The sequence below is a fragment of the Triturus cristatus genome, chromosome 4_2, assembly GCF_964204655.1.
Source record: "Triturus cristatus chromosome 4_2, aTriCri1.1, whole genome shotgun sequence".
NCBI classification, from domain to species: Eukaryota; Metazoa; Chordata; class Amphibia; order Caudata; family Salamandridae; genus Triturus; species Triturus cristatus.
In genome coordinates, this window is record NC_140586.1 from 220820891 (window position 1) to 220840153 (window position 19263).

At 49.4% G+C, this 19263-nt stretch overlaps 1 protein-coding gene across 1 annotated transcript in view; it reads left to right on the forward strand.

Moving 5' to 3' along the window:
- Positions 1 to 284: 284 nt before the first annotated feature.
- Positions 285 to 19263, forward strand: part of PDGFB (platelet derived growth factor subunit B) — a 32044-nt gene continuing 13065 nt past the window's right edge. Inside the window, exons 1-2 of the mRNA XM_085601275.1 lie at positions 285 to 1570; positions 17294 to 17390. Coding sequence (XP_085457401.1) covers positions 1514 to 1570; positions 17294 to 17390 — 154 coding nt within the window. The 5' untranslated portion in view covers positions 285 to 1513. The remainder of the gene's footprint in view (positions 1571 to 17293; positions 17391 to 19263) is intronic.

The window sequence follows — 19263 nt, forward strand, 5'->3', positions numbered from 1 at the left end:
GCAGCCCCGCACCTGCGGCGAGAGGGCAGCGACGCACCTGCGGCGAGAGGGCAGCCCCGCACCTGGAGAGAGGGCAGCGGCGCACCTGGAGAGAGGGGTCGCGCGACCACACACCTGTGCCAGTTCACGGTGGCACTGACACTCCGTGGTGCACCTGGAGAGCGGGCAGCCCCACCCCTGTCGGAGAGAGGGCGAGCGGCGGGCCGTCTGTGGACAACTGGTGGGCATTGGGTCCGTCCTGCAAGGCTGGCTGGTGCCACCGGCCGCTGGCTGCGCCTGCCCACAGGAGTAACAGCTGCCGAGGTTAGATATTAGCAGAGAGCGCCCGCTACTGCCCGTGCCAACCCGCAGGCCGAGCAGCCGGCGAGAACTAACTCCATTGTTTGCGTGTGATATCGACCTGGTGCCAGCTGGTGCCCGCGCCAAGAGCGGTGCCCGAGGAGAACTCAGGTTAACAATATCAGACAGGAAACCCATTGAAGTCGGGCTCAAAGTATTAAAAAGACACCATCAAAGAGGAGACGCGTCCCGGTCAACATCGAACTATCGTAGTCGATATCACGATATCGACTGAACACAATATCACCAAAGAAACATTTCAAAGCCGATATCAAAGTACCGTGGACGATGTCAAAGTAAAGAAGACAATAAAAAAGAGGAAAGTTGGAGCAGTTATCAAAAGTGTCTGAGGTAAAAAAAAAAAAAAATACTGCGACAATATCAACAATTGTGGAAGAGAAATCAAAGGTGAACATAGTGAAGGCCTCCTCAACCACGAATCGCATCAAAGATGATAGGGCGGGAAGACCATATTTAAGACCAGACCTTTGAAGAACGTTCTCGAAGACAGTATCAAAGTCCCGACCCACGGATGATGATATCGAAGACCTACTGCATCGAAAATAACCACAAAGTGCGTGAAAGAGGAGACAATTCCACGGACTGCACTGGGGATGAGGATTTTTTTTTCTAGAAATGTGCCCAGGAAAGGTAGAATAGTCCTAAAAAATTTGTAGACGTGTTAGACATTTAGGCATTTCGTCATCCTAGAAGTGCACGCCATTTGGAAGGTGCTGCCCAGTTTAGATCCTTTGGATGGACAGGTGGCAGAAGATATGGTTGGGTGCCACCTTCACTGGAAGAGAGGCGCTGAGACCCACCTGGATGCTCCATGCCACATGGTAGAGGCAAAAGAGTTGCCAACAGCGGATTCGAATTAGTTGGCTTTGGGGGAGACATAAAAGGGACCGTCAGCGGAGACGCCGGTGGTGCCACTTGTGAAATCACTGGAGTTGCCTGGAGCGGAGTCGATGGTGTTGCCAACAATGCAGGCGATGGTGGTTCCAACAGAGCAGTAAAAGGACGTGCCACGAGCAGAACTGCGGTGGGGTCGCGTGCCTGCTTCGAACAAAGGGCCTTTGCTTAGTCCAGGGGCTCCAGGCTGGACCCTTTGTAGCCGGGCTGTACTTTTAACTCTCTTAAATGCCCCAAAAACTCTGGGCCTCGAGTCAGCATGATTTGGAGGTACCTGCTGCTCTCGCTGTGGTACCTGCGCCTCGCTGATGCACAGGTAAGTCGCCCAGCTTACTCGCCATTAATCATTGTGTTCCATAGGCAGGGTCACTGGAACTTTGCGGCAGGAGAGGGCCAAATTATGTGGCAGGGTTGTGTAAATTATGCGGCAAGAAAAGGCAAATTATGTGGCATACTGCTGCACATTTTGGAATAGTATTACTTCATGTTTTGTCATTTTTAAACTGGTAACCCTGTTTCGGCATTGGTTGCACCCCATTACTGCCAATTTAACATCCAAATTTAGCAATAAGCTTTTTATAACTTTTGAACCGTTTTAGCTAGAAACACTTTTTTTCGTTAAAATTTGCAAATTATGCGGCCGATAATGGATGATGTGGCAAATGCGTCAAATGTATAGTTAGGCGAAAATCGCCACACAATTGCATAATTCCAGTGGCCCTGTCCACAGGCAACATGGCTACGGTCTCTAAGGACCAATGGTAAGTGTTTGTTTTGCTTCCATTAAATACCTATATTGCTTCAAGCGTGTGCATACATGTGGGCTAAGCACTATGTGAAAGCTCTAAAAATAGAACTTGGCTGTCTGCAGAGTTTACAGTAACAGGGCTATGGGTGGACAGTAGCTCACTGCAGAATTTAGAGTAACACAATTCAGACAGAGTCAAGATAGGGCTGAAGTCAGAGTTTATAGCAACACTAGTCATAAACGCATAGAGGCAGCTGCGGTCCCTGCAGGTAACAGCGGTTGGGCCGCGTGAGGGGTATTTCGAAAGACGATGCCGAGGGAAAATTATTTAATTTCCCCTCGGCATCGTCCCTTCAAATATCCCCCACGCCGCCCCACCGCTGTCACCTGCACAAACCGCGGCTGCATAAAGGCGAGATGAAACCCCCTCAAGCACGCGCTCAGGGGTAAGAGAATCTCTGAGTGCATCTCACTGCGTCATACAGTGCCAGGGGCGGACGGGGGCTCCCTGTAGGACTTACAGTGATACAAGTCATATGCAGCAAGATGGAGCTCAGGTCAGAGGTTATAGTGGCACGTCATGAAGGCATGGGAGCCAAAGAGGGTCCCTGTGGTACTAGGTCTGGGGTAAGTGGATCCCTTTCACCCGTGACACTGTCGCGGGTGGACGGGAGCTCCCGGCAGAGCGCACAGTAACACAAGGCATACAGAGGTGAGATGACGCTCGTCAGTTTATAGTGACACATGTCATGAAGGCATGGCAGCCAAAGAGGCTCGCTGTGGTACGGGATCTGGGGTAAGTGGATTCCTTTCACCCGTGACAGTGTCATACAGTGTCACGGGTGGACGGGAGCTCCCCGCAGAGCGCACAGTAACACAAGTCATGCAGAGGTGAGATGTCACTCGTCAGTTTATAGTGACATGTCATGAAGGCATGGAAGCCAAAGAGGCTCGCTGTGGTACGGGATCTGTGGTAAGTGGATCCCTTTCACCCAGCTCCCCGCAGAGCGCACAGTAACACAAGTCATGCAGAGGTGAGATGACGCTCGTCTGTTTATAGTGACACATGTCATGAAGGCATGGCAGCCAAAGAGGCTGTGGTACGGGCTCAAGGGTGAGTGGACGCGAGTTTCCCCTAGAGTCCAAAGTAACACAAGTCATACAAAGGTGAGAGGGAGTTTATAGTGACACAAGTCATGACGGCATGGGGGGCGAGAGGGAGCTCCCTCAGGCAAGGGCCCAGGGGTAAGAGGCTCTCTGGGCAGCGCTTAAAGTGCTATCTAGTGGCAGGTGAGAGAGTGCCCCCTGCAGAGCTCACAGTAACACAAGTCATACAGAGACAGGTGGAGCTCAACTCAGAGCTTATAGTGACACGTCATAAGGGCATAGAGGCGAGAAGGAGCTCCCTCGGGCCCAGGGGTAAAAGGATCTCTGAGTGATGGTAACGGTGTCATACAGCCGTGCTCTCGACGGGAGGCCACTGCGGCTTACACCACTCATTGCCAGCTGCCAATGACAGAGCCAGCACACATACTAACCATCACACTCATACAAGTGTCACAATTCATGCTTTTCTAGGCCCCCAAAGCTATAAGAATGGCTTGGGAGGCAGATATTAATCATTGTAAATGTAAATTGAACTAATAAACAGCTGTTGTCGTGCTCATACCTAAATCAGCCAGACAGTCCCTCTATGTGGCAGACTGTCGTAAGCGCCGGTGCAGGGAATTACGTGCCAGTGCAGAGCACCGGAAACAACCGGCTCAAATTAAGCACCGCAGGAAAAAGAGGGCACTCCATGCAGAGATTGCATTGAGAGGTACAGGCCGAAGGAGTGAGAGGACACTAGTCATACAGGGAAAGTGGTGAAAGAGAGCTCACAGTGATACAAGAAATACAGGGCCAGGGTTAGAATGAGGCCCATGCAGAAAGGACAGTAGCCTATGTTGCACAGGCCAAGGTGTGAGAGACAGTATTGTCCTATTGAGCTGCTTGGCTGTAATTCCACTCTTTGGACCGCTGCCTCCTCAAGGATTTCAGGTGAAGGAGCAGTAACCCCTTATACTGTGCTAGCAGGATGAGCAGATTACACAGAGATTCACAAAGAAGGCACATTATCTCGCTGAGCAATCTGACCTTTTGACTAGGAATAATTCCTCTTACATCTCCTTGAGGAATGTCTCAAGTGCCTGAAAGTAGAGAGACAGGCCCGCAGAGGCCAAAAGGGGCACTTGACTGCACTTTTAAGATTTAATGGCACACAGGTAGGAGAATTGTCCACCACTGAAATGTGGCAGATTGAGACTGGTCAAAGTCAGCAAAGAGGCGCGAGAATCAATGGTCACTTCATAGTGGGAGGCCTGTCCGTGGCAGGGCCTCAGGTCTCCTGGGGACCAAGGGCCATGGGGAACTCCCTGGTGGAATGTCATGTCCATTTTAGGAAGGTATCCAGGTCCTTGGGGCCCCTCTAGGGAATGCCCTCCCTGTTGGCTGGGATCTCTTCTGTCCAGGATATCAAAATCCATAGCCACTTCCTGGTGGAATGTCCTCTCCATCACAGGGGGGCTCTTCGGTCGCGGGGGTCTCAGAATTCATGGTGGAATGCCCTCTCTCTGTAAAAGTGGCTTTTCCTCTGTTGAGAGGAAGGTATCAGAGGCCATGGGGCAATTCCAGGTGGAATGTCTTCCTCTGGAACTTGGGGCTTGTGCTGAACTCAAGATATTATCTTTCCTAGAGTTATAGGAATATAAACATTCAGCTCTCAGAGAGGAGAATGCTTTGTTCATTTACAGACCTCGTCTGAAATGATGATCACAACAATAACAATATAAGTGCCCCCTACTGTGCACCATAAGGATACAGAGTACCCTCTCCAGAGTGGCATAAGTGTTTAGAGTACCCCTCTATCACGTAATGATGATTCTGGACAGGAAACTGGTATCAGCAGTGGGGAAATGTTCAGACCAGCCTAGACTGCAGGGGGCTGCAACTAGAATGGGGCCATGGTTGGGTCATGGCAGCCAATCCTGCTCTGAAAGCAGCCCACTTGCCCATTGCCTTCTGGGAAATAAGCCATAGTGGCAGAATGACGAGTCCAGCCCTGGGTATGGCATGTCACTGAGAAGCTCAGTAAGCCCAAAGAATAACATTTGCTGGAAGACTGAGTTAGCCGAAACACAGCCACACTAATTGGTGACTTGCTATACCTATAACAAAGAAAGGCAGGGGGTACTTTATACTGTATAATACATGATCATGTCATCACTCGCCTGTTCCATTACAATGCTTGGCCGCTTGCTCTGTCTCAGGCAAGGCACATTTTAGTTGCAGGCATGCAGAAAAAATAAAAAGCAATACACAGCCTGAAAATGATTGAAAACGTATTTATTTCACACATTGAAGTATCAGTCGTTGGTATGCCTGTGTTGGGATTCAAGCGGTGTGGTTGTGGGTAGACGGATTCCTTCTGCTCAGCACTGAATTCCAGCAGTACAAGAAATATATACTCTTATAAATGTCTCAATATCAACTGACAACTGTAAATTTTCAGGACAGAATTTTTGTTTTAACACCCATCATTAAAGTTCACGTGCAAGCTACAAATACATCAGTGCAGCAGTGTATTAATTCCCTCATCTTCCTCAGTGGACTAGGGTTGAGGCCGACACACATACATACACACAAACACACCTCTCACTAAGCTCTCTCATTGGCATTGGAGCCTAAAGGCAAGGATCTCAGCAGCCGGTGCATTATCCCCCGAGCTATCTTACATGTGATCAAGAGATTGCACCCAGATGTGTGCAGAAGGTGCAAAAACCCACGGTACTATCTTACTGCGATGGGAATCTGTAGCCAGGAATTTACATGATAACTCCACAGAATGTGCCTTTAAAAGACTGAGCTATCGAAATACAACACGGACCTTTAACCTACAGGTTACACAAGATTCCAGTGCAGCAGGTGTTCGTATTCATGTGTCACAGGTTAGCGTGTGGCAGGGGGCCTTTCCATCTCCAGACAGCTCCAGGGAGCGTGTGCCATCACCAGCTGATGCCACAAGATGCCCCGAGGGATGTGGAAAAATGTTATTTCAGAACAAACAACTTCCCTTCCCTCTGTGGGCCTTGCGCCTGCGGTGGGTGTGCTGTGTTCAGGCCTACTTATCAGTGTGCTGCTGGTACAAAAGCACAGAACTTTCAAGTTTCCCATGTCCATGTGTTAGCCTTTCACCCAGCCCAGGATTCTTCTTTGCATTCTGGGACTTGTAGTCCTGATTTTTCTTAAATTGGGATAAACAGGGCTACAAAATCCAGAATGTAAAGGCAAAGACCTGGGCTGGATGAGTTACTCACGCATGGAACTGGGAAATGTGAGAGCCCTGTTAGTGCTACAAAGCCCCCTCCCACCACATCTTGTTAGAAGGAAATGAACTTCACCCGTGACTCTTCGTTATTATTTCACGTGATCTCCTACTTTGGCTCCCTCCCACTTATAACATCATCTGGATGTGACGAAATAACCGTCCCCTTCTGTTCTCCTTCATATAAAATTCAAGTGATTACACAGTCATGTGACCTAAGATGGCTGCCAAGCATCTGACCAGGCAAAGAGAGTCCCTGATAGGCCCCTTGGAAGTGTCTTTCAAGTAGGCCCACCTCCTTCACCCCGTGCATCCTCTTTGATCCTACTAAAGCTCTCCAGATTTAGGGGGATTACACAGGTGCAGCTGGGAAACCTTGTCAGATCTCTCAGGAGCCGTTCCTGTCACGCTACATTCGCTTTACTCAGACCCTGCTCACACTGCTTTCTCTACAGCGGGGCAGATGGGGCCCCTGTCCCTGCTCTTTTTTCTTGGCCAACTTTGTGTTTCACCACCACAACAGTGGAACGTGCCAGGAGGTTGAGACAGAAAAGCAGACACTGCCACGCAGATTAATTTGGCCAACTACCTTTCACCTAAAAGCAGTGTTAGTTTCTTAAAATGTTTACATTTTATAGAGGAGTGTAAGGAATAAAACTTGCCATCCTACCTTTGGTGTCTGATACTCTCTGTTCGCCGCACAGAAGTCTGAGAGTCTCTTTGGTTTCTCTCTCTCTCTCTCTCTCTCTCTCTCTATATATATATATATATATATATATATATATATATATATATCTACATACATACATACATACATACATACATACATACATATATCAAGTGCGTGACAAACCAACGTATAATTGGTATTAAATGCAAAAAGAGCGGGTCAGAAATCCCAGTCCATGTGGCTTGCTCATACCGTTTAAGGGAGCAATGCGGACACCACTTCTGATTTAGACAGACACTATTGTGTCCTGATCAGGTCCTTTGACAGACACCTCCTTGGGTTGAAACGTCAGCATCCCGGCAAATGAACTCCTTATTACTATCACATACACATAGCTGAAGAGAAGCGGAATTGGCAGTTTTAAGCCTTTGCGGCCCAGGGTTTCACCAACTCAATCTGTACCTCTATATATATATTTTTGTAGGTGTCACAGACACAGAGCAGGCGCCGTCTGCCCTATTTAAAGGATTGTTCACTCACAGTAGGACACTGGATGTCAATTTCATTGATTTGAGGTTATGCAGCAAAATTAGGTCCCCTTTGCATTTTTGTGACTTTACAGCGGTGGTGTAAATTCTTTTGATAATACGCCTAAAGTCTGAAGATCTAATCCTTTGATGCAGTTCCCCACAAATGGATATCACAGAACCACTCGCTCTAGTTATTACCCACTTTTCTGTTGGATTTAAGCGTTAGTCACTGTATTCACTACTTGACGTTTTCGTGGACATTTAGGGGATGTTCTCAGTTGTACAGCATGCTCAGAGAACTCTGAAGTGTTTGCCATCCTTCTATATTCCCTCTGGCCCTATTTCACCCATCTTGCTATATATATAAATAAACACAAATGCGCCTAAAAAATATTTGCATACCCTCGGCCGCTCCCTTGCTCTATATATACTTGCATGCATCTGTGTGCCAGGGAGTCCCTATACATAGACAGGTCCTCCGTCTGTCTCCTGGGAGATTAGACATATTCACTATTCGCTCCCTGAGTCACCCGGCTGGTGGTTAGTCAGTTGCCTGAGGTCACAAAGAGTGTCAGAACCTGGGTTAAACCCAAGTTAAAGCATCCTGCTCCAGACACAACATAAGACAGGGAAGCCTGTAGAATTTGCCATGGTCTATGAGACAGTGCCGGAGGTTTCAGGGCACAGAGCTGGTAAAATCGGAGTACAGTTGGGGATAGCTCTGATGCCCAGCCCTTAGAAAGGTGTAAAGTTGGTAATACTTCCCTGTTTTCCGAAGCTTGAGCCTGTACGATGAGTGTAACCTGTGGGATAGCATTTCTGTGTGAAGTCTAAGTCTGTAAGATCTGTGTAACATGAGGCGTAGCTCAGCTGTCGGACACATGAACCATGGAAAGTTCTGTATCCTGAGGGACAGCCATGTTCTCGGAAACTTGGCCTGTAAGATCTGTGTAATCTGTAGCATGAGGGGTAGCTCTGCTGTCTGAAGCCTGAGAATGTGACAGTGAGATCTGTGTTCCTGGAGGAATAGATTTGGTCAACGAGAACCCTCCTACCCACCAACCTCCATCGCTGTGTCTTTCCCTCTTCCCTCCCTTCATATTTTGAACCCGTTTGTCCTCTAACATAAGACGTGGGTAAGACTAGTCCCGGTTTGCTACAGTCAGATCCCAGAAGCAACATCTGCCAAAACCCCTGCACCTAGCTCATCAGGCAAGCCAACTTCACATGATTGCCTCCAAGCACACCACACACTCACTCCCACATGCGAATGTCCCTAATAGTCTAAAATCACACACTAGCCTAATACAATGCTTTATTTCTCCCGCTCATAACCATATGCCACCCACCAGCAGAAGAAGGCACTGCCCAGCATGTCATCAGCGTTCGATGATTCTGCGGTTCACCACCAGTTGACACAAACAGGGCTTGGCCTTATACCCATGTCCCCACATGTTAAAGCACTCATCCTCACATGTTAAAGCACCCAACACATCCATTGAAAGCACAAACATGGCTGTGGGCTCACTGTCATCCGCAAGTCCCCATGACCTCAAAATCTCTAGGAAACCTCATCCTCGCACAGCCCCTTCCTGACAAACTCCCCAGACAGCTGGTTACAGCCTGATCTACCGACACCCCAGGAAACAGGACCCGATTGAAAGAGTTATTCACAGCCCTCATCACCAGATGATCCATCAGTCACCCCAACAACAGCACCCCTGGGAGATTCAACTTACCAGGAGAAACTTCTACACCAAAAAAACGAAAATGGTACTCTTCAGCCTACTGGACACCATCAACCAAGTCACATTACAAGCACTGCTCCAGGCCCTCCCTCAAATGCCGCCTCCCAGCACAACTCCTTTGATTCACCATGCACTTCACATGACCACCCGTTTGGCCACCCACAACTTGCCAAGTAGAAGTAACCCCACATCAGTGTTGTCCCCACCAACGCAAGCCTTGCTCACTCTATTTACCACCGCGCGGCCCACAGCCAATGTACACACACTCCCGCGCTCTATCAACAGTGACTTTCCCGTAGCACGCGCTCTGTCTGCAAACAAGAAATGGTGCAAAACCCTATTCCCGGACAGTATCGTGTCAACATGCAGACGTGCCCTATCGTACCTGCTGTTGGGAAAGGGTGAAGACCCTTTCATCCGAATTCTACACTGAGGGCTTCACCCCTCACCCCTGAGGGTAGTAAGATCCCTCAGTTTCTGGACTGATCCTCATTTATCTAAGCACTCATACATTGAGCACACACTAAAGTCAGTGTGGTTTCCTCTCCCTTAAATAAAAAAGATAAAACCTATTTTACAACCAGCTGCTTTATTTTGGTGGTTCAAGCACTAGAGATCCGATCCATTGACTTTGGTAAAACCACACTAACGGGCCACCATAAACCCTCCCCGCCACAGCTCAAAGCTTTGATGGATTTTGTCACCAGGGTCCTACCAGGGACAAAACCGTTCAATCACATCACCCCTGCGCTAAGACATCTTCGATGGCTGCCTCTTGAAGTCATAATTAAATAGTTGGCTTACGTCAAGTTTCCAAGCATTTTTTACATTTAAAAAACTAATTATTTCATTTTAAATTTCAAGACATGATCTTATAGAAAGATATCCTAAAACACATGCATAAAAATATTTAGAGACGACTCGTTACATTAACAATAATTTAAGTTAAAATAAGCCCCTGTCAACTGAACCAATAAAAGCATGTACATCTCATCAACAGAGAGCATATTGTTTTTAAAGTGAATCACGCACAGTGCATCATATATCGATCAAAAGATATCAAATTAGATATGTCAGGCTGGGATGATTTGCATTATCTAGTAAAAAATTTCAGTGCCTAATAAGTAGGCAATATTTAAGAAAAATACATATATTAGCTATGGACTCATTGCAATTTGGACCGTTTTAAAAAGAGCTGAACTAGACAATGAGCCTTCAGCGATATAAATAGACCGCGTAGCAGCCACTGAAAGAGATGAATCATTCATAACGTGCGCAACAATACATTTCAACATACAGCAATAGTACCTAGGTTTAAGACTGCTGTGGTGTCATCTTAATATGCAAATAAAATGGCTAGTCCTTTCAAAGCACTCCATCTTTAACTCTTCTCCGGAAGTGACAAAAATCTCGGAAGTAAATAAATACTAACCGTTGAAAATAAGGCATTCAAATCACATTTGGCTTCGACCTGGTCTGTCTCAGGGCGGCTTCCTCCTTCTAAACCTTATTATCCGAAGACTACAGGTTTCAAAAATAACTTTTTCCATTAATGTACTAAAAACGTCCTTATTCAGCTGTTGCCTGGTCCTGTAACCATGTCCTTGTTGCCTTAGTTCCTTGTCTACCTCTCTTCCTCACCTGTTCCCCATTCCGCTCTTTCAGAGGCCTGTTCGCACTTCACCCACAATTTCCTACCATTGCCAAACCACCACTTAGCTTTTCTCCCTTCCCTCTATTAAGTTTCGAGCCTTGTCTGTGAGCTTATGTATTTTTCTGTTTTCATATGTTCTCTCGTCCTACTCGTGGTGTAAAGCAAAATGGTGGGGCACCCCTGCAGAATGTGAAGGGAGACCCCCTGGATTCCCATATCTCACAGATATTCATTGGCCTTGAATGAATGGGCAGCCCCCTGACAAGCTGAGCTCCCCTTGCACCACAGGCGCTGCAGGGGTCTGTGTTTTGCAGCTGAGCTACTCATATTGTGGCTATATTCAGGGCACACGTCCTAAAAAAGAAGCAGGGGGACTAACCAAGTTAGGCAGTATGCAAGTGACTTCACGACGCATGATATCACGGCACGTGACATCACATGTGGCATCACAGGAAGTGACATCACAGGTTGTGGAATCACAAGCCAGGACCTCATGGGAAATGACATTACAAGAAGTGACATCAGATCTTAACACCTCAGAAATATGTTAAGCAGTTCTATCACAAGAGAGCATTACGAGATTTAACAAGTGAGATTTTGTGTCAGGGTTGTGCCTAAAGTGAAGCAACCCCGGCACAAATCCTCAGCCTCAACTTATACATTTATATTTTTTTAAACTCCACCACAAAGATATTGGCTGCAAGGAGATATGTAGCAGGAAATCTGTTCTGCTTAATTGGTTGCAAAGCCTGCATTTTAGAATATCTTATGGGGTTTAGGCACTTGCTGCAGAGATCTTTGTGTACTGGTATGTCTCGGGGAATAATAATAACAGCAAGTTAACTCAGGAGGTTAACACATCTGCGGGAGAGACCTGTGTTTTGTCTAGACCCAGTTTTGAGTCAAAGTAGCATAAAGGGCTAAAGTGTTTCCTGCAAAGCACATTGTGTAACATGCAGATGACAGATTTGTATTTAGTGTAGCTAGGTAAATGGGTTGCTGCTTTTTTTTTTTTTTTTTTTTTTAAACCTTTATTTAGCACTGTGTACAAGACAAATACGGGCCTACAACCATCCGGCCGGCCTCGACACTTCTGATGCTTGATAGCAAAGTATACGTCCACTCGGTGGCACGGCAGCACATAAAAGCATACGACCTATGTTGCAAAATCCACGTGCACTGAGTGGCAGGAGACAGTAAGGTTAATTTTAAAAAGTTTTAAAGTTAAGGAGATACAGAGCTAGAACGGATCAGTGCGCAGAACAGACGAACATACGATAAATGGGTAACATCCAACAGGAGAGTCAACTAACAGTGAACATATCTAAAATGGCGGCACGAAACCATAATACCAGGATATAGATACGCAGCGAAATGTGCCTCCCAGCCGCTACCCTCCTATCACCATTCCCCCCCACTGACCCTAGAAAAAGACGTAGGAAAAGGACGGAAGAAAGAAAAAGAAGGCCCATAGTAACAAAAAACGTATCGAAGAAGACCCCCCACCCTACACGCATGCCGAGGCTATGGCCTACCCCCCCCTAGCTACGTGTCTGTCGCCCCATAGGAACCCGAAATATAGAATTAAGGAAAGAAGAAAGGAAAAAAGACCATAAAGCGGGGAGGAGCCCACCACACTGCCGAACTCCCGGACTCCCGCGCCGCTCATACATCCTGCGCCATGTACAGTACAGTATCAAAAGACCCACGTAAACCCGGTGGTCCCGATTCAATAACACCCAGCACTTCAGCACTTCACAAGTCCTCCCCCCGGCAGAAGAAGGAAACAGGAGGCGAAATCACAGCGACATATAACAAAAACTGGTCATTAAAGACTACTCATCCAAAATTACAAAACGTGTATCAGTCCAGGGCCCCGTATGCCGATCCAACCAAAGCGACAACCGGCATGCCATCACCCCTGTCCGGACCGGCAGATATGATTCAGGCCCGTCCATTGCTGCGAGTCACCTTCAGCCAGGACAAAGAGACAAGATGGCCGCCCTCGAGGAAAGGGGACAATGAAGACGTATCGTACCACAGGGTCCCAACCGCAGCAGTAACATGCCACAGAGGCTCGAGCGATAGGTGCTTTCAGGGTAACATCTGGCAAGGGAAGCGAAAGGCTAGGTCTCAGCAGGTAGTTCGTAGGCAGAGTCACAACGTTCAAAGTGAAGGGTGTCCCTGCAACTGTATCCGTGTCGATGGGTTGACGCGTTACATTGTAGCCAGGAGGACTCCGCACCACCGGCCCCCCACTCTGCGACATTGTTTCACCTCCAGGAGAAAACAGGGGCGGCGGGGGATCCTCCAGCCGGGAACGTCCCGTTGCAACCAGTGCCTCATCGATTCTCCGGGTCAGCGCCCGGCAAGTACTCTGCATTGCCACTTTTAACGCCACAAGGGCGGCCAATACATCCCCACAGGTCGGGTCCCTCTGTACCAAGCATCGGTCCGCACTGTCCCGCTGTCACTCCGATGCGGCAATCAGCTCCGGGGCACATGGGCGCGCAGACACTGCGAGTCCAGGGTCAGCCAGCGTCTCAGCAAGAAGAGCAGACGCCATTGTCATCTCCACTGCGGGCAATTAGTGACGGGACAAAAATGACTATGATCCGAGGATGTAGACACCGGAAAAGCGTCGTGCTCCACTCGGGAGCTGCACCGGGCGAGAGCGCCCCACGGCCACCGCGAGAACCGGCCGTTCGCCGCAGGAAGACGCTACAAAATGGAGTCCGCTCGCTTGTCTTCAGGGTGGCGGAGGAGAGCTAGCATTAGGGGGCTCCGACGTCGTCCACACCACTGCCGGCGCTCGGGGGAGTCCGACCCGGACGTAATGGGCCTGACTCCAGTCGCACGGCCAGCATTTCCTCCCCCGCGATCACCCGCAGTATTCCAGCTCAGCACCCCGTCCACATCCCTCGGCGTCCAGCGGCGGCCATCTACGCAGGGACCCGTGGGAGCGCCGGAGGTCGTAGTAGACACCGAGTCAGCCACCAAACCCGCCGACAAAGGTGTCAGGAGAACGCCAGTCACTTCAGTGCCGGTAATCCGCGGCGGTTGGGTGGCGCAGGTCAGGAGAATTAATCAGGATTAACAAAAGAAGCCAGACGGTCCACGGAGCCGGGAGCTCAGGCGTCCGACCCGTCGGCCATCTTGGCTCCTCCCCCCGGGTTGCTGCTTTTAATATAAAGATCCTTTTGTTACTTGCAGTTCATAAACTGTAATCCTTCTCATTCATTCATTCAGAAAGTCTTTATGATTATTCATCTTAAAAGACATACTATACAAATCAATTTAAAATACAACAGTCAGGATTAATAACATCGTAGTTACAATATAGTAACACAATTCATTAAAATATAAAATGGTCATAAAATCAGCTTATAGATAAAATGGAAGGAAGCATGTTGGGCTACGATCCTCCGCTCCTTTCCCTGATAGCCCAAGACCAACTAAGGAATTGGGCTATCAGGGAAAGGAGCGGAGGATCGTAGCCCAACATCCTTCTAATATAGCACAGTGAGCTATGAAGTTTATCTGACTGTTACACCTTGTAACCATCACTACCTTATGTAACACATTGATTTACACATGTATGATTTATTGTCAATGTATAATGTTTTGGTGTAAAGTGCTCTGACACCCTGCATTGGGATGAATAGCGCTATAAACGAAATAAAACAAATTAGTATTTAAATTATTTGTGTAAATACTGGGCAGATCACTACATTTGACATTCTCACAATGCATGGATATCTCTTATATTCAGGGACTAAACAGCGTCAAAAGCGTACCTCTCTTAAGTACCTGTGAAGTGATAAGCTGTGGGCCTTTGTTTCCCCTCCATTGCATTTAGAGGTGAGGCTCCAGTTAGCTCCCAGACAGGACACTGGAACAAAAGAAGGCCTGATGGCCTCTTAACTGCGGCCTTTGTTTTGGGTTCAGCTGGAATTTAAAATAAGAAAGCCCCCTTCCCCGCCTGCTTGGAAGGAAAGCAGACAACATACAGGCCATGCTGAAAGTGTCCCTGTGTCTGCAGCCTACACCAGGACGAATCAATCCAGCATATTTTAGTGGGGCCCAACTTCTTCCACCCTGTGAAAAGTGGGTGGACGCCAACCACCCACGTGTACCCCGACTTGTGCCCTGGCTATCATGTAAAGGCGTATGTATGTAGAAAAAAATAGATCTCTTAAAACTCAAAGCGCACCTTGTCCATCACGCTGAGGGGCTTCTAGCCCCTCACCGATCACCTTGGCTCTACACTGCTAAGCACCCTCCCCACCACGACTGCACACGACCGTAGACCACCCCCTCTCCCCGTCAATGTACAGAGCTCTGGTGACCCCCAGATAGCTTTGTGCCAATAAACAAATACCTGCATTTTTTGTATTCTGTGTACCCTGAGGGATAGCTTTGCTGTCTGGCCCTGAAAGAGATTTGCACCGGGTTCAGCGGAGAGTGTCTGTATGTCAGCCTGTAAAATCTTTATTACCTCAATAGCGGCCCTGCCCGCTGAGTCTGTAGCATCTCTGCAACCGGAGGGTTAGCCCTGCTGCCTGGGGCTTGCGCCTTGGGGGGAGGGGGGGGGGGGGGGGGGTGCTTCGTGTCCTGCAGAGTAACAATGCTCCCTGACACCTTAAACTGTAAGATCGGCCCAACTTGAGGGGTATCTCTGCTGTCTGAGAATTGAGCATAGAAGCGCTTTGCAATTTAATACAGGTATAAATAACTCTGCTGTTTGAGCCTGACAGGTCTGTGATATGTTAGGAGTAGCTCTGCAGTCTCGGCCCGTAGGATATGTGCTCCCTGAGGGATAGTTCTGCTGTCTGTACCTGTGACTGTGTAACTCTAGGCGATGCGAGGTCCCACCGGAATGCAGTAGTTAGCTCTTTGTGAGGCCTGTGCTAACACCCCCTCTCTCTTTCTGCGGCCCCCCTTTTACCTCCACACTGCAGGAGAGGGCCAGCCCTGCCGAGCACAATGCCTGGCACCGTGCCCCCTGGATCCGTGCCCCTTGAAACCCTACCCTTCACATAGCTGGCTTGGCCTGCCACCAAACTGGCTCCTATGTCAGAAGACATGTCCGCCTGTGCAGAGTGAGTCGTAAGTCAGCCACAAGCTGGCTTGTGACTGAACATGTGGGTGAACGCGCCACCGCCATGGTGGCCTTTCATGGCATCGACCTGGCACGCGGCAAACTCTGCTACATTGAATTCCTCTTCACCATATAAGCAGTGTCTGGCTTTTACCTGTCCCTCCTGGTCTGTCAGAGCCACCAGCAGCCCAGGGCATTCTCCGAATTCTCTACCGCCTATTCTGACTCCTGAATTAGCGCCAAGAGGCCTTACGGTGAACGTGCCCTCTATAAATTCCCGATAACCCAACTCCTGCTGAGGGCTGTGTGAAGGGGTGTATTTTTCCCGCCCACCACCCTAGAACGACGTGTGACTCTATGGTGAATGACATTCGTTGCGACCGGGCCAGGGTGAATGGCAGGGCCGGTGTGCGGCTCCTGGTGGCACAGAAATAGCCGGTATTGGAACTGAGCTGAGCCCGTGGTGCAGGGTCAGTGACGGGGTACGTCTTTGGCCGGCTTAGACGTCAGGTCAGTGCTAGCCTGTAGCGATGGGTGACAGATCCACGTGGTCAAATCGCGCCTTTCCTAATTACTCGGAATACATTGCCCTCGCGCGGAATCCAACCGGGTGAACGCACTTTGCAGAAGGCAACTTCCCGCCAATTTGGCTCTATACCGAACGTGTACATGTCGATTGTGGCCGCTTTATTACTGCCGGTGCCCAAGCAGTTAGGTCGACCTGTTCAGTGCATATTACACGCTTTTTTGTTGGAATTTTTACAAATTGCTTCGATTTTTATTACTGTGTGTGTTGTTGTGACAATTCTACCACTGGGAGGGTTGCCCACAAAAATGCTTTAAATTGCTTAATCGCACCACTATTGACGGGTTGGAGTCTTGGCAGCGGTGGTTCGTACCAACTAAGGAAGACAGAGGCAAGAAAGTATTGGGGTACAGTCCTCTGACTCCCTAGGGCATTTTGATCCAGTCCTGATATTAGAAATTGAGGTGGGGGGGGGGGGGGGGGCTGCAAGTATCTGGAACAAGTTGCTTCTGCCCTGGTTTTAAGGTAGGGAGCGCAGGGCCGCTGCTCGCCGGAGCAGGCTGGCCCAGTCGTGGTTTTCGAAGCCGGGGACCACAGCTATCAGGTGAGGGTGGGCTCAAAGTGACGACCCTTGCTTCTAGTGCTATTTTCTGGCATTTCAGTTCTTTTTAACCGTGTGTGTTCTTTCTTTTCCCTCAGAGTGACCCTGTTCCAGAGGAGGTCTTCTCCGTGCTGAGCGCCACCTCCGTCCGGTCCTTCGCAGACCTCAGGACCCTTCTGCGCATAGACTCCGTAGGTAAATCCACTCACTGCCCCCTTTCCGCCCTCCGGGGGCTCCCTTTGTTGGGTTTCTGCTTCCAGCCTACAGCAGGTCCCAAGGCTAGACTGCCGACTTTGGTGCTGGAAACCAAGGTCCGAGCCTCGGGGTCCCGTCCACATTCTTTGGTTCTGGGCAAATCACTTAATCTCCCCGTGCCTGAATGCGTCCTTGTGCAACGTAACCGGTGCTCATGTAAAGCGCTCCAATACCTTCGGGTCGAGTTCGCGCTATATAAATCTGCATTAAAAAAAAAAAAAGTCCGAGAGGGGCTCTCTAGTGCTGACTCAGTGATCGGGAGGTATACCCAGGAGGGCGGGGTCGTAGACCACCCACAACTCACAGCTATGAAAGGTGGGGGGGGGGGGGCTTTGGGTGAAGGCTGGAGGGATTGTAGGAGGTCTCCATTCCCTCACTTATATATGACGAAGGAAGGGTATGGGTTGTGGATGGAAGAGAGAACTCTTCTTAACCCCCCCCCCTCCCCCCGCCCCCCCCCCCACCCCACCCCACCCCACCATTACCTTGGGATAATAGAGTTAGGAAAGGGAGTGTAAGAGAGGATGAGTGTGTGTGGGCATGCACGGGAGGGGTGGTTCAAGGGGGGGAGACTTTTCAGACCTGCCCCACCCCCCCTAAGAAAGAGGCTCGGTTTAGGGGTGACTTAGGAGCATCTCAAGGGACCCTTCACGGACCCTCCAGGTGTGACAGGAGAGCGTTGACTGGGGGTAGGGGTCGGGGGAGGGAGCTTCCCAGATCCAACACTCCCCCCCCCCCCCCCCCCACTCCCTCGAAGTGTGAAAGAGGCTGGGCGGTTGATCAGGGTTGACGGGGTAGATTGAAGTATAAATACACCCCCAGTCGTGTGAGGCAGAGCGCGGTGTGTGGCAGGGCGGCGGAGGGGGTCAGTCAGGGGCTCTGGCAGACCCAGCAGATAGGCGCGGGTGCAGGATGTACCCCTCACACACCTGGCTGCCCCCCAGGGTGTGTGGGTGGAGGCTGGGAAGGGGCCAAGGAATGCTTTGAACGGGAGCCAGAGAGGCCCAGGGAGAGAAAGGCAGCAGCCTCTCAGAAGCCGGGTGGAGGGGGGGCGGGGGGGGGCGTGCACTGTGGAGGAACTGAAATGCACCGGCTGGCTGGCCCACTCCATGGAACACATTTATGTTAAAAGAACATCTATTCTATCCACGACCCCAGAATTTCCGTCCCTGAACATATACCCACAGCTCCAGCTCGTCCCTCTACAAGTATGTAATCCATATGATCACTTCCGCAGGCGCAGCCTACCCATCCGTGCCTATCGGTGTACAAGTGCTCGAAATGGGCAGGTGCTGTCCGGCACTTACTGGCTTATTTATGAGAGTCCTGTGTCACTTTTGCACCACATAAAGTGGTGTATGCATGCCACAGGGCTCCATAAAGATTTATGAAGCCATGCAAACAGTGGCCTCATAAATCATGAGTAAGGGAACGCAGCGCAAATCGCTGCACCGCCTTACTCTGCACCCGGGAGGCTTTCCATGGGCGTTGCGGTGAGTTTTTCCACTTAATACTCGTGGCGTTTGACGCTGTCCCAGATTTACAAAGTGATGTAAACCTGGGGAAGCGTCTAATCCGCACGCCTATGCAGCACACATGGAAAGAGGAAAACGCCTCATAGAATTTGTTTTGTGAAGGAAGGTGCCCCTTTCTACACAAAAAAATCCTGCCAGGAACAGAAGCACCCTTGCACCCTGGTGCAAGGGTGCAAGGGTGCCTGCGTGGGTACTAGGCTGCCAAAAGGTCGCCAGTGCAGGCAGAAAGGACAGGAATGCACGCTATTGCTTAAATACAGTGCAATCCTGCCCTTTTG